Source organism: Oncorhynchus tshawytscha, linkage group LG04 (assembly GCF_018296145.1).
Source record: "Oncorhynchus tshawytscha isolate Ot180627B linkage group LG04, Otsh_v2.0, whole genome shotgun sequence".
NCBI lineage: Eukaryota > Metazoa > Chordata > Actinopteri > Salmoniformes > Salmonidae > Oncorhynchus > Oncorhynchus tshawytscha.
Genome location: NC_056432.1, coordinates 55,903,365 through 55,918,520, shown reverse-complemented (window position 1 = coordinate 55,918,520; position 15,156 = coordinate 55,903,365). Strand labels below are relative to the sequence as shown.

Here is a 15,156-nt window from a genome sequence, read left to right as displayed (position 1 = left end):
GGGTGCCTGGCAATTCCCTCTACTGCACCCAGCGAGCGCTGCTCTGTCCCCAATCTGCATTAGGCTGTGAATGCTTATGTAAACTCTGTCTTATCACTGTGTACAGTATATTATCTCTACGTCCTTCCAGATCAGCAGCCTCTTTATTACTTTCAAAAGCGTTCTATATAACCCCCAGCTGGCTGAATGAAGTAGCTCACTCATTATACAGTACATCGATCCATGCTACCTACCCATTCACACATAGTGTGTAGGCAGAGAGGGAGAGAAAGCCATATAGCTGTCAGACAATCAGAAACATCTCTGATCTTGGACACACGTGGGATCCAGTGCATCTCTCATAATCTAAGGCATCGAGGCATAGGGAGAGAGCGCAGAGGACATGTGACCGGTACAATAAGCTCCTGAGTCCATATTCAGGCTACCAGACAAGGGGTATGAATTGAGAGGAGGGCTTTTGCTCAAGGCTTCTCCTCCTCTTTGTTTTATTGGTGTTAACAATTTTATAATGGCAAAGATCACCCCTGTTGTCTTGCTGTGCCATCACCAGGGCTAGAAGTGAAAGTTAATGCTAGCCTTCCCACTGTGGCAGTGGGTCCCCTTACATATCAGAGACGCCTCTCTCCCAAGAAACCCCCAGGAGCTCCCATCCCTCCATCAAGGACGGAGGACGAGAAAAAGACAGAGGGAATGAAAAAGGAAGTGGGGCTACCACTGTGAGGCTCCACCCACACGAGTCACACTGCGAGCTGCGCTAACGAAATCTCTAGCCTGCCACTCCAGAGGGAGCAGCACCTCTCAGCCCCCTTCCTCACGCCAGTCTGATAGCATACAGATAATTCAATCAGTGACGATTTAGAAAGAAGAGCAGCGAGAGAAAAAGGCTGCAATCGGCAATCTAAACACGTCACTGTGAGGCAGGTGCAAAAATAAAACGAAAGCTATTTTCCCTAAGAACAAGGAGTCCTTGGAGTGTGAGGCGCATCTCAAGCTCCTTCTGAAAGCCTCCGAACACTGAGCATACATTCAGCCAAGAGAAACGCGTGAAAATGTAGGGCTGATTAAAAGCTATAACGTTGCACTTCTGTTAGGGGTTCATAGCGGAGGAGGTTTGCCAAATTGGTGCATTTCACACTGGCTGCACACAGAAAACGCCTGATATTTATGTTCCTGTGATGAATCCACTCCCCACGTCGTGGCATTGTAGTGAAGATATGTGGATGATGGAGAAGGTTGGGGGGGGTGAGAGAAAATGTTGTAGAAACAGCGGTACACACAGCGGTACACACAACGTACACACAACGTACACACAACACTAATGTTATGGTTAACCTCAATCCACGCCGTTGGGATGACGAGAAACATTTTATGGGCACATGAAAGCATATTATGAGCTCCCATGGTCGGGAGAAACAGAGATTTAAAGACAAACGGGTGAGTCAAGAGAAGATATAAAGAGAGAGAGAAATGGGTGAGTCAAGAGAAGATATAAAGAGAGAGGGAAATGGGTGAGTCAAGAGAAGATATAAAGAGAGAGGGAAATGGGTGAGTCAAGAGAAGATATAAAGAGAGAGGGAAATGGGTGAGTCAAGAGAAGATATAAAGAGAGAGACAAACGGGTGAGTCAAGAGAAGATATAAAGAGATACAGTATAAAGAGAGAGAGAGAGAGAGCGAGAGAGAGAGAGAGAGAGACAGAGAGCGAGAGATAGAGAGAGAGACAGAGAGAGACAGAGAGAGAGAGAGACAGAGAGAGAGAGACACACACACAGAAAGCTCAGTCTCACCTCTAAGCGCAGGTATTCAGTCTGTTCCTTGGACAGTAGGCTGAGGATGGCACTACCATGTTTGCGGGTCCGGACCAGAACCTGTGCCTGGGTCCGCCTGGCTGGCAGAGGAGATGCCAACTGGTAATGAACATGACTCCGCCCATCAAAGGAATACTCTGGAACTTCTGCCAACAAAACACAAGACAACGTGTTAGCTAGACATCCCACCATCAACACAGTACACAGGAGTCGGAACTGACATGCATCCAGAGTGAATTCAAGAGATACACATACTCTACTGTGTCCCAGGCCCTCCCACGCCTTAAACTTAGATCAAACACGTGCCCACGCATTTATTTCATCTTCCATTTGACCACCAGTGAATTAGTCCTCCAATTAGTCCTCCAATTAGTCCTCCCACACCACACAGACACATGCATAGACGCACACAAGACAGTTTCCATCTACAAGCCATCAGACTGCTGAACACTTGAACTGGACTGATCACCTGCTCTGATTCTCTGCACCTTAGCACAAACGCACTCACACATCACAACTGCTACACACACATCACAACTGCTGCTAGCAGATATATTATGATTGCAAAATACTGCACAATTTAAACATTTCTCCCCCAATCATCCCTTCTCCAAAGCATGTGTAAATATTGGACTATAAATTCTACCTTCCTGTATTATACTTAGGCTTTATTATACTAAAATGTTTATTTTATTCTACTGAGCCATTTACTTTATGTTCCTATTTTCATCTTTTATTATTTCTTATTGATGTTGTTTATTGTCAAGAAGTAACCTGCAAGCAAGCATTTCAGTAGACCATGTATATCCTGTACATACGACTAATGAGTTGAACACACACACACCTTCCCTATGATAGCTATCTGACTGCACCCAGGCACTCATTAACACATGTGATCTCATTGACATTCATGTCATCTAATCGAAACAAATCCAATTCATCAATGCCCTCACGCATTGCCCTCCAAACAAGCACTCATCACATACATGTTGGGCTCGGTGCTGGCATTGCGGTACGTACCCTGCTCACACTGAGTCCCAGTGTACCCCGGTATGCACTGGCAGCTGAAGGAGCCCCACTCTCCATGGCAGCGACCCCGAGGGCCACAGGAGGGGATGCCCACGTTGACACAGCTCCCATCCGTAGTCAGGCACCCTGGGGTGCTGCCCACAGAGTCCGCTGGATTGCCCAGTCATAGAACTGTGTAGGGGGAGATGGAGAGAGGACAGAGAAGGAGAGGGGGAGTAGGATATGTACACCAGAGGGGGAAATTGACATAGTAAAATAGAAATGGGAGAGAGCAGTAGACAGGTAAAAAAAAGGGAGGCACAGGGATAGATACAAGTGAGAGAAGGAGACGGATAGAGAGAGAGAGGGAAAGAGAGAACGAAAGAACAATTGCTAGTTTTCCAAAAAAACTGAGGGCAAAGGTCAGTGAAACTTGAGATTTCCCCTCAGCACCTTCATGCATTCACCTTTCATGCAATTTCTTGGAATGCAAAGGACTGGGTTTTCATAGGATCAAACCAATCTACAGGGACACAAAGGAGCTGGCGGAGGGCAATGCTGTGAAAGGACAGGAATACCTTGAAATGTTAAGTCCTGCTCACAATAGCATATCATAAAGGACATGAATCTGTCCAATCTCCCCGTTTTCTGAGTTATCACCGTTCAGCGCAGCTGGCTACTCGGTAGCCGTTGAGCCAATGTGCAGCTAGGTACAAATTGGTTCTGACCTCACCATAGAGCTGGGCACTTTAAGTCTGATCCTTCTCAAGATAGAGCTCGATACTGATTTACAGAGAGTTACTACACACACTCCAAGATCCAACATACATCTCGGTGTGTTTGTGAGTACGTGTGCAAGTTTGTGTTTGTTGATGTGTGTGAGATGCCAATCATGATCAAATTTTTCACCAAACATAACTAGCAGACTTTCCCAGTCATGAGTACCCGTCTCTGCCTCACTCAGAAATATAGAGATGGGATAGAGAGAGTGGAACAGAGTTGGATAGATGCTGAAGATTTGTTAATAATTTGTTAAATGTCTGGTCCTGTGTTCTTGGCGCTTGCAACGGCAGGATCTTGGGTTCGATTCTCATTGGGCCACCCATATGAAAAATGTATGCTTGTATGAATGTTAGTCACTTTAAGTGAATGCTAAATGGCAAATGTTACATGTTTTCACAAGTTGCTTTATAAAGAAAAGAGTGTTTTCATCTACAAACTGCTTTTTCTTCATATTCACTTTACTGATCTTTTTTAATTTTTTAAAATGAAAACCATTATTGCATTATTGAGGAGAGATACAAACAAATAGAGAGAGAGAAGCGACGACAGAGAGTAACATAAATCAACTGTGACAGGGTGGGAAGATGTACGGTAGATTCAGAACAGAAAAACAATTGAAGTCGAAAAATCCGCCCTTCCCTTCTCTTGCCCAAACATTCACCCTGACGTCATGCTTGAACAGGTTCAATGGCACAGACATCCTCCTCCTTTCCTCCCGTCTTCCCCCTCTCTCACATGTTCCACCCACACCCCCAGTGTTTTCCACTTCTACAATAAGAGATCTATGAATATTGTATCGAACCTCAGCCCTGCGTTTTGTAGTCAGCAGGGTGAGCAGGAGAGTGTTTTTAGTGTCAAATACCTTTAGTTCCAAGTGTCACACAGTGTCATAAAGTAACATGGGCAGAAGGACCTCTGTCCTCCCCGTGACGACTGTTGCCATAGTGGCATAGCTACCAGTTCAGACAGTGTCTAGTGGATATGCGCTGAATGCGATCTCGGAGCATACCTTTTCTATAGAAGCGCTGTTGTGGCAATGTCCCTGAGGAAGGCGTGAAAGTGTTTGAAATCATTTATGCGAGATGCTGTATGCAGTTTCATAACAACATGCTGCCTGCCTGCAGTATGTGTAAGTGGTGTAAAGACCACACTTTTATAACTCTTTACAATGGAGATGTTATGTGTTGTATAAGAACTAAATAGCTTCCCATGCCTTTTCATGGTGTGTGATGATTGGGAAGAAACACATTGTAGCGAGTGTTACCTTGCTGTCGACAATGAGGTTCCTGATGCAGCCAGTAAAGTGTTTGTGTTGTAACTGCGGGTAGACATAGGGCAGGTCCTCATTGACTCCACCCAGCTGTAACACCTGGGTCCCATTCAGGTGCCTGGGGAAGGAATTAACATCACTGTCAGTACATCTTTTCAGACACCTACCCATCCCTATGTTCTACTGCGGTACTTTTTCAACCCGTAATAGATAGCCTTGTCCCCCACCAATCTGGTGTTCTGAGTTTGACTATGTGAAAGGTGTGCATTCTGTATAAAGGAGGAGAGAGAGAGAGACAGATAGCCAGAGAATGAGCGAAAGAAATAAAGAGTGAGTGAGTGAGTGAGTGAGTGAGTGAGTGAGTGAGTGAGTGAGTGAGTGAGTGAGTGAGTGAGTGAGTGGTGAGTGAGTGAGTGAGTGAGTGAGTGAGTGAGTGAGTGAGTGAGTGAGTGAGTGAGTGAGTGAGTGAGAGAGTGAGAGAGAGAGAGAGAGAAGAAAGAAAGAAAGAAAGAAAGAAAGAAAGAAAGAGAAGAGAAAGAAAGAAAGAAAGAAAGAAAGAAAGAAAGAAAGAAAGAAAGAAAGAAAGAAAGAAAGAAAGAAAGAAAGAAAGAAAGAAAGAAAGAAAGAAAGAAAGAAAGAAAGAAAGAAAGAAAGAAAAAGAGTGTGAAAAAGAAAGACAGAAAGATAAAGGGAGAGAGAAAGAGAGAAATAAAGAATTAGTGTGAGAGCAACAAAGACAGATGCAAATAGAGAGAGAGAGAGAGAGAGAAAGGTGTGAGTAGGCTACCTGTCCAGGTTGGGCGTGACACCAGTGACCTCACAGGACGAGTGGTCCTCTGTGGTCAGCCAGCTGCCCACTCCCTCCATCTCCATGACGGTGGCCCCGGCACAGCGGTCCAGTGTGAAGCGTACCTCCTAAAGGAGCACATCAGGAATGTTAGGACATCCAGATTATCAGGACATCAGGAATATCAGGACATCAGGAATATCAGGACATCAGGAATATCAGGACATCAGGAATATCAGGACATCAGGAATATCAGCACATCAGAAATATCAGCACATCAGGAATATAAAGCCACCAGGAATATCAGGACATCAGATAACATCAGCACATCAGGACATACAGTGGCTTGTGAAAGTATTCACCCCCTTGACATTTTTCCTATTCACAACCTGTTTTAAAAAAGTTTTAAAAAATTGTGGGTTTGTATCGTTTGATTTGCACAACATGCACTATATATATATATTATACACACACATGAACCACTTTTTTATTTTTATTGTGAAACAAACAAGAAATAACACAAAAAAAGAAAACCTGAGCGTGTATAACTATTCACCCCCCGCCCAAAAGTCAATACTTTGTAGAGCAACCTTTTGCAGCAATTCCAGCTGCAAGTGTCTTGGGGTATGTCTCTATAAGCTTGGCACATCTAGCCACTGGGATTTTTGACCGTTATTCAAGGCAAAACTGCTCCAGCTCCTTCAAGTTGGATGGGTTCCACTGGTGTACAACAATCTTTAAGTCATTGACTAGGCCATTCCAAGACATTGAAATGTTTCTCCTTAAACTACTCGAGTGTTGCTTTAGCAGTATGCTTAGGGTCATTGTCCTGCTGGAAGGTGAATCTATGTCCCAGTCTCAAATCTCTGGAAGACTGAAACAGGTTTCCCTAAACAATTTCCCTGTATTTTAGCGACATCCTTCATTCCTTCAATTCTGACCAGTTTTCCAGTCCCTGCAGATGAAAAACATCCCCTCGACTAACCTGTACCACCGCACATTGACTTTGTACCGGTACCCCCTGTATGTAGCCTCCTTATTGTTATTTTATTGTGCTACTTTTTATTATTTTTTACTTTCATTTATTTGGTCAATATTTTCTTAACCCTCCTTGAACTGCACTGTTGATTAAGTAAGCATTTCACGGTAAGGTGTGACAAATAAAGTTTGATTTGATTTGATTTGATCTGCACTGAGTCCAAACCACTCAAACCCTCCTACCTCTCCAGACTATGTACGGAAAATAGGACTAGTCTAGCAGAGACACCACCTGTTTGCATTAAACTTCCCCAGAGTTCTATAAGAATGAACAGCATATGGCTAGTGTCGGGTGAGATGTGTGTGTGTCTGTGTTTGTCTGTGTGCGTGTGTGCGTGTGTGTGGGGGGGGGAGGAGGGGCTTGGTATAAGCTTGGCAGCAGCTCAGACTTCAGACACCCACCTTACTGTTGCTCCTCACGTCCAGACGGTGCCACCGTCTGTCCGCCACGTTTACGTTGCCTGGCAACTGCAGGACCAGTGTGCCCGAGCCATGGTTTATCTTGAGTGTGGGAGTGCCATCGATCAATTCTGAGGGAGGGGGAGAGAGAGAGAGAGAGAGAGAGAGGACACTGCCATGAGGTCACACATGGTGGTCAAATCCCCAGGGCCTCCTGATGACCATCAACCCCCCATCACATACTCTCAATGGCAGGGAGAATCAGATACAACCACACACACAGACCACTTTATCCTGAGGATGTCACTTCTGTACCCATTTCATCTGATCACTGCGACACACCAAGAACAAGCAACCACAGTGAAGCACAGTCAACTAATTAACGCCAACTGATCATTCCGTAAGAGTGATCTGTGTTCACCCAACCCTAGTCTAAAGTGAAAACAGGTACCACCTCAATGCTTTCAGCAGGCTGTTCAGAAAGATGGCGTACTTAAAATGACATTACATCTAATAACCTGGGCCAGTATTAGAAAATGAAAAACAACAGTGAAAGGTGCATAGATAATATTAAACCAGTGTTTTTATAACTAACAGTCAGACGTCATCACTCTTACTGACAGTTGTGGCTGCTTTGCATGGTGTATTGTTGTCTCTACCTTCTTGCCCCTTGTGCTGTTGACTTTGCCCAATTAATGTTTGTACCATGTTTTGTGCTGCTACCATGTTGTGCTGCTGCCATGTTGTTGTCATGTTTTGTTGCTACCATGCTGTGTTGTCATGTGTTGCTGCCTTGCAATGCTGTTGTCTTAGGTCTCTCATTATGTAGTGTTTTGTTGTCTCTCTTGTCGTGATGTGTGTTTTGTCCTATATTTATTTCAAAATTGTAATCCCATTCCCGCAGGAGGCCTTTTGCCTTTTGGTAGGCCATCATTGTAAGTAAGAATGTGTTCTTAACTGACTTGCCTAGTTAAATAAAGGTTCAATAAAAATTACAAAAATGTTCACTCCAAAATAAGGATTACAACAGTGCCTGGTGCAGTGCCCCCCATAAGACAATACACATATTAAAAAGTTATTCCATTTTCTGACTTAGTCAAATGGGAAATTAAAAATTAATGAACCAGTTAAGACTCATTGTATGCTTTATACCATTTGCAAAGGGTTGTGGGTAAACAAGATGTCAACCAACCACTGTTTCTCCGTAAATCAACATGACATCCACAGTCTAAGAGTTCAGGAGAGAACAGCGCTGTAAATATAAACTCCACGTTGCTCTATTTTCTAGGCTCGCAAATGCTCTGTTTTCAACAGAGAGGGTTGTTCTCCCTCTTCTCTGGGTCTTTATCTTTACCTTCTCTTACACCCTGCCTCTCTCCATGACACTCACTATCTGGCTTGTCATGTCTTTCTCTTTTCTACCCCCAACCTTTTCTCTCTCTCTCTTTCTCCCTCTCCCACCTGTCTCTCTGCAGTGTTCTCACAGTGGATTCCCAGAAGGCAACCTGTCCTCAGACAGAGATAACTTTGATCTAGCAGTAAGTCACTGATGTACAGAGCCCAGCCTAAGCCTGAGTGAAAAGCCCTTTTCATTTGAAAGGTCCACATTGGCCACCACCCTCAGGCAGGAGATTGACACTGTCCCACAGGCTATCTGGGTCTGACGAGGGTCCCCGACCCTCCTTGTTGGGACTGACGTGACATTTCAGGAGAAAAGAGATGACAGGTTTGAATGGTGGAGGCTTGGTTGAGATGAAAAGAGAGAGGGAAGGAGAGGAGAGTGGTGCTGAGTGCCTGAGAGGAGAACTTCCACACACATGGACATGCTGGGCTGTGTTGGTCAGGCAGGTTGCTAGTTCGAATCCCCGAGCTGACAAGGTAAAAAAAAGAAATCTTTCGTTCTGTCCCTGAACAAGACAGGTAACTGTTCCTAGGCCGTCATTGTAAATAAGAATTTGTTCTTAACTGACTTGTCTAGTTATCAAAAAAAGGTGGCCAAACAGGCCAAATGGGCTTTATGTTGTGTCGTATCAAATGATCTTGGATAGGGAGAGTACGCCCGGGTGTCCTCAGGTTACTACAAGATTCTGCTCTTAACTCCGGTTGGCGGACTTCTCCCCTCCTCATCCCTTATTCATCATGGTCTCCTCCTCGACATCCCTGCAGATTAATCTTCCCTGTCGAGCGTCTTGGTGAGGGGAAGCCAGAGGGTCTCAGCCCGCATAGCATGGCCCCCATAGCATGGCGCTTAAATTTGAAAAATTGCTCTCCTGAAGGCCTGAAGGGGATATGTTTGAGGCAGTAACCATATGGACTGCATAAACAGCATTACAAATCACTCTGTATATACAAATCAGCAGCCCAGCAAGAGAGAAAGAGAGTCTGTGACTGTGGTGCCTTTAATATAAATTGACTGTCAGCAAACAACCCCATACCCCCAGGAAACAGGACCTAAACTTTAAAGCGATATTTGAAACGGGTGCAGCGCCAAAAAACTGTGAAACAGGTTTCTGCAAATTGACCGTAATGTGCGCGTCACACTCAGTAGGTAACTGTATCTCTCTGCTCGCTTTCATCTGCCAGATGTTGTGTGTGCACGTGTGTGTGTGTGTGTTTTTAGTCAGCCTGTTTCTCAGTTCTTTCTGAGACCACCAACACTAGTACCGCATAAAGCAAAAGATAAAAAAATTTAAAAAGCAAAATACAAAATGCCTGAGATGCTTACATTCAGCCGGATATTATGATTCTACTTAATACGGGCAGAAAAAAATGCAATAACCTTGCCTGTTATAAATTGGCTTATATGCTGCCAGAAAATGACCATTACATTCATTTACTTTCCATTCCATTACTCAATCTTTTTTTTTTAACATCTGGCTTTTGAGTTGCATTTATTAAGACAATTTGAATTCCACATATTAAAAGCATGATAAATAGGCTGCCATCAGGTCAGAATGAGACAAAGTGAGTGATGACATTGTTTTCTGCTCTATCCTTGGAGCTGGATGCAACTCTTGGCAACGAGGTGTAAACTGGATCCCCAGCCGAGCCCTGAGAGCCTGTTTCCCATTCTGCAGGAGTCCGTAATCACCCAAATTTAATTTGTCCGGTTAATTTGTCTATTGATTGGACAAGCTCAGCCCCATGGCTCGTACCCTTGAGAAGGGAGCGTTCACAATAATGAGACTCATTTAACAATGAGCTCACTGGACGTAATCGTGTTCCCGCGTACCAGTCAGATTAATAGACCTAGAGGTCAGCGGTCAAAGTCAGGAGACAGCACAGATAGGGTCTAGATCTCTGGCGTGATTTAGAGAGAAATATAACACAGATTACATTTAGAGGTGAGGACAGACAAATGGGCACTCTAAAATATTCCATATGTCCTGCAAACCTACACTATACACAACCATAACTCAATATAATGCTTTCAGTATGAAGCACATAGTGGTTGTAATCTGACCCACATCAGACGGGGACAAAGGACTATGAGCCATGGAAAAGTTAACAAGCAGAACCAAAGACTCCCTTCCTCCCTGGTAGCAAAGAGAGTTCCAAACCTCTCTGCCAATGACAGCTAGTTTTCAATTTCCCCCTCGCCACTCAGACAACTCCCAGACAGTCCTAGCAAAATTATTGCTTGAGAAATAGTCGTTTTTTGCTAAAAAGCTATTTTTGTTTCTTTTTTACCATTTTAATGGAAAACTATTACAATAAGGCACTTAATTGTCACCCAGAAATGATTTGAAATTGATATACTGTACAAATGGCTGCATTGGGCCTTTAATCCCAGGGGAACAGGGAGAATGTAGGACATGCAGGGGTGTTTTGCAGAGGCAGATCTGTGCTATGTTACATTAGTGGTGGTGATGCCTGGGCACAATGGACCATGGGGGGGGATAAACAGCGCTGCACGGTGGAAAACAGACAGTGAGTGGGCAGGGCTGCAGGAGGCAGCCAGCGAGCCGCTCAACATCTTTAATAAGGAGATCCGGCCCGGGAAGCAGTGGGAAATCATAAGGTTTAATAGGTTGCATTGCTATACAACTAGTAATAATAAGGTTTAACACAGTCAACCTGTGGGTGAGAGTAAGGGGTATGTGTGTGTGTCTGTTTGAGAGAGTAATATAGAGACATTGGGCTGAACTGTTGTTGTCTGTTTCTCCCTTTAAGTCTCAGCCGTCTCTACTTGCCCTCTCCACTCTTGTCATCTATCCCTCCTGCAATTGTACAGTTGTCTACACATCTCTTTCATACACACCCTTCCACTCCGAACCAAGTATCTCACCCTCTCACTCCATGTCTCACTGTGTATTATCTTCTCCTACTCCAACTCTCTCTGACTCCATCCGCAGCTCAATACCGTTAACCCCACTCCGCATCTTACAGCTCCTAAACTCTCTCTCCATATTTTTATTCTCTCTCTACCTCAACATGTACAGTACGCGTTGAATGTTTCCCTGTCTATCCACTCTCTATTCATCCCTCCCTGTTTTCTCTGTCGCTATCTCTGTCCTCTCTGGCACAGTGCTGGACACAGACTTTGTTGGATTTTGTCTCTCTTCTCCAGACTATGTCTCTCCCTCTACACCCAGCAGTTGTGGAGTGGGCTGTGAGGCTGTGGACATTGATTATTGGAATCAGCTGTGTGATGCTAGAGCAAAAACCAAAACGTGTAACCAGGAGTGGCGCAAGGGTTGAGTTTGGGAAACCTTGACTTACTGCAGCATCTGCAGACATCTTTACGTCAGAGAGAAAAGATGGCGCCGAAGAACATGGCTGATGTTTTACATTCCCCCAACCAATTGTGCAATTTTGTATTTTTTTTGTGTAACTTATTTTTTTACTTATTGTGTACATAATGTTGCTGCTACCATCTCTTATGACCGAAAATAACCTCTGGCCATCAGAAAAGCAAAGCAATTTTCCTTGAACGAGTACGACGAGAAGGATATCCTGCTTTCACTGGAACAGGCCCAGATCCACGCCATTTGCATGAAGAAAAGATGCCGGAAAGCGGAGGCAGATCGGGGATCCTTCTGAGAACCCGTAGGTGAGCAAGTAAACTCCCAATGCCTTCCATTCTTCTTGCTAACGTGCAATCATTAGAAAATAAAATTGATGACCGACTATTAAGATTATCCTACCAACGGGACATTAAAAACTTGGCTGAACGAAGAAACGGACAATATAGAGCTGCATGCACCGGCAGAACACAGACGATACCTCTGGTAAGACGAAGGGTGGGGGTGTTTGTCTTTTTGTCAATAACTGCTCGTGCGCGATGCCTAATATTAAAGAAGTCTCGAGGTATTGCTCGCCTGAGGTAGAGCTGCTTTGATAAGCTGTCGACCGCACTATCTACCAAGAGAGTTCTCATCTATATTATTCATAGCTTTCTATTTACCACCACAAAGCGAAGCTGGCACTAAGACTGCTCTCAAACAACTCTATAAGGCCATAAGCAAAGAAGAAAATGCTCACACAGAAGTGGCGCTCCTAGTGGCCGGGGACTTTAATGCAGGCAAACATAAATCAGTTTTATCAAATTTTTACCAGCATGTCACATGTGCAACCAGGGGAAAAAAAATCCTAGACCACCTTTACTCCACACACAGACGCATACTCTCCCCCACTCTCCATTTGGCAAATCTGACGACAATTATACTCTGATTCCTGCTTACAAGCAAAAAATTACAGGCAACATCTGCATCTAGCTAAAGGCTAGAGCTGCCGCTTTCAAGGAGCGGGAGACTAATCCAGACGCTTATAAGAAATCCCGCTATACCCTCAGATGAACCAAAGCGTCAATACAGGATTAAGATTGAATTGTACTACACCGGCTCTGATGCTCTTCGGATGTGGCAGGGCTCGAAAACTATTGTGGATGTCAGTTTACATGACTGTGGATGTCATGTAAACTATTACAACTATTACTACCAAGCGAAACCCAGACTCGAGCTGCCCAGTGATGTAAGCCTACCAGATGAGCTAAATGCCTTTTATGCTCGCTTCGAGGCAAGCAACACTGAAGCATGCACGAGAGCACCAGCTGTTTAGGATGACTGTGTGATAACGCTCTCAGTAGCCAATGTGAACAAAACCTTTAAACAGGTCAACATTCACAAAGCCGCGGGGCCAGACGGATTACCAGGACGTGTACTCAAAGCATGCGCGGACCAACTGGCAAGTGTCTTCACTGACATTTCCAACCTCTCCCTGACCGAGTCTATAATATCTACATGTTTCAAGCAGACCACCATAGTTCCTGTGCCCAAGGAAGCGAAGGTAACCTGCCTAAATGATTACCGCCCAGTGGCACTCATGTCAGTAGCCATGAAGTGCTTTGAAAGGCTGGTCATGGCTCACATCAACAGCATCCTCCCGGACACCCTAGACCCACTCCAATTCGCATACCGCCCCAACAGATCCACAGTTGACGCAATCTCAATCGGACTCCACACCGCCCTTTCTCACCTGGACAAAAGGAACACCTATGTGAGAATGCTGTTCATCAACTACAGTGCAGCGTTCAACACCATAGTGCCCACGAAGCTCATCACTAAGCTAAGGACCCTGGGACTAAACACCTCCCTCTGGAACTGGATCCTGAACTTCCTGACGGGCCGACTCCAGGTGGTAAGGAGTAGGCAACAACATGTCTGCCATGCTGATCCTTAACACTGGGGTCACTCGAGGGTGTACTTAGTCCCCTCCTGTATTCCCTGTTCACCCACGACTGCGTGGCCAAACACGACTCCAACACCATCATTAAGTTTGTTGACAACACAACCGACAATGATGAGACGGCCTATAGGGAGGAGGTCAGAGACCTGGCAGTATGGTGCTAGGACAACAACATCTCCCTCAATGTGAGCAAGACAAAGGAGCTGATCGTGGAGTACAGGAAAAGGCGGGCCGAACAGGCCCCCATTAACATCGACAGGGCTGTAGTGGAGCAGGTCGAGAGTTTCAAGTTCCCTGGTGTCCACATCACCAACAAACTATCAATTCATAAAAATCGCCAATGGACAATTTACATTGATCTAGTACACTGTTGCTACTCACTGTTTGTTTGTTACCTATGCATAGTAACTTCGCCCCCACCTACATATACAGATTACCTCAACTAGCCTGTACCCCCACATACTGACTCGGTATCGGTGCCCCCTGTATATAGCCTCGTTATTGTTATTCTTATTGTGTCACTTTTATTATTACATTTTATTTTAGCCTACTTGGTAAATATTTTCTTCTTCTTGAACTGCACTGTTGGTTAAGGGCTTTTAAGTAAGCATTTCACGGTAAAGTCTACACTTATTCGGCGCATGTGGCAAATAAAGTTTGATTTCGTTTGACCTTCACAGTACAACACACTGACTATGCATCGTTTTGAGACTGCAGCCTTTAGACTGTTGAGACTTCAGACTTGAGACTGTCGAGACTCAAGAATGTCCTGTGCCCGTGCTTGAATCTATTACTGTATCCTTTCTCTTTTGTTTTCCATTCAAACACACACTCACACACGCGTGCACTCGCGCACTCATACACACTGGTGCGCGCACGCACACACAAAATGTCTTCCAGCATTGAATCGAGTGCTAATTCTCAAAACACAATATGCAATGGAGCCACAAACACGTACACGCAAACATCACATGTTATTTACTCTGGACCTCAACTTCAAGGATGTATGCGAAGCACGTCCATAGAGCTCAACAAGTTCATACAAACTCTAAATATGTACACCCCGTTGTAATTACATTCTGGAATGTATGACAAATAAGCCTTTACTTTCATAATGAGCCCCTTCATTAACCCCTAAAGACCTGATGCTGTCACACTGCAACCACACACACACAAACAAACACACACAAACAGACTGAAATCAGTCTTTACCACCGAGTGTACACTCAATTAAAGGCCTCAGGAGCTATGTGTAGGCTGATGCTGAACCCCATTCAAAGAAATCCCTCCACCCCCAAACTAATTTGGCAGGGTTGGCACAACAAATATCCATGTAAAAAAAGAACCTTAGCAGTCTCTAAACGTTCATATTAAACC

General features: G+C 44.5%; 1 protein-coding gene across 2 annotated transcripts in view; it reads right to left on the bottom strand.

The window, feature by feature from the left end:
• LOC112222721 (neural-cadherin-like) overlaps window positions 1–15,156 on the bottom strand; it is a 174,399-nt gene that overhangs the window by 2,664 nt on the left and 156,579 nt on the right. For both annotated transcript variants that reach the window (XM_042320917.1, XM_042320918.1), the window contains exons 24-28: window positions 7,096–7,223; window positions 5,656–5,783; window positions 4,863–4,986; window positions 2,828–3,007; window positions 1,787–1,953 (exon numbers count right to left, since the gene is read on the bottom strand). In XM_042320917.1, coding sequence (XP_042176851.1) covers window positions 2,954–3,007; window positions 4,863–4,986; window positions 5,656–5,783; window positions 7,096–7,223 — 434 coding nt within the window. In that variant the 3' untranslated portion in view covers window positions 1,787–1,953; window positions 2,828–2,953. The remainder of the gene's footprint in view (window positions 1–1,786; window positions 1,954–2,827; window positions 3,008–4,862; window positions 4,987–5,655; window positions 5,784–7,095; window positions 7,224–15,156) is intronic.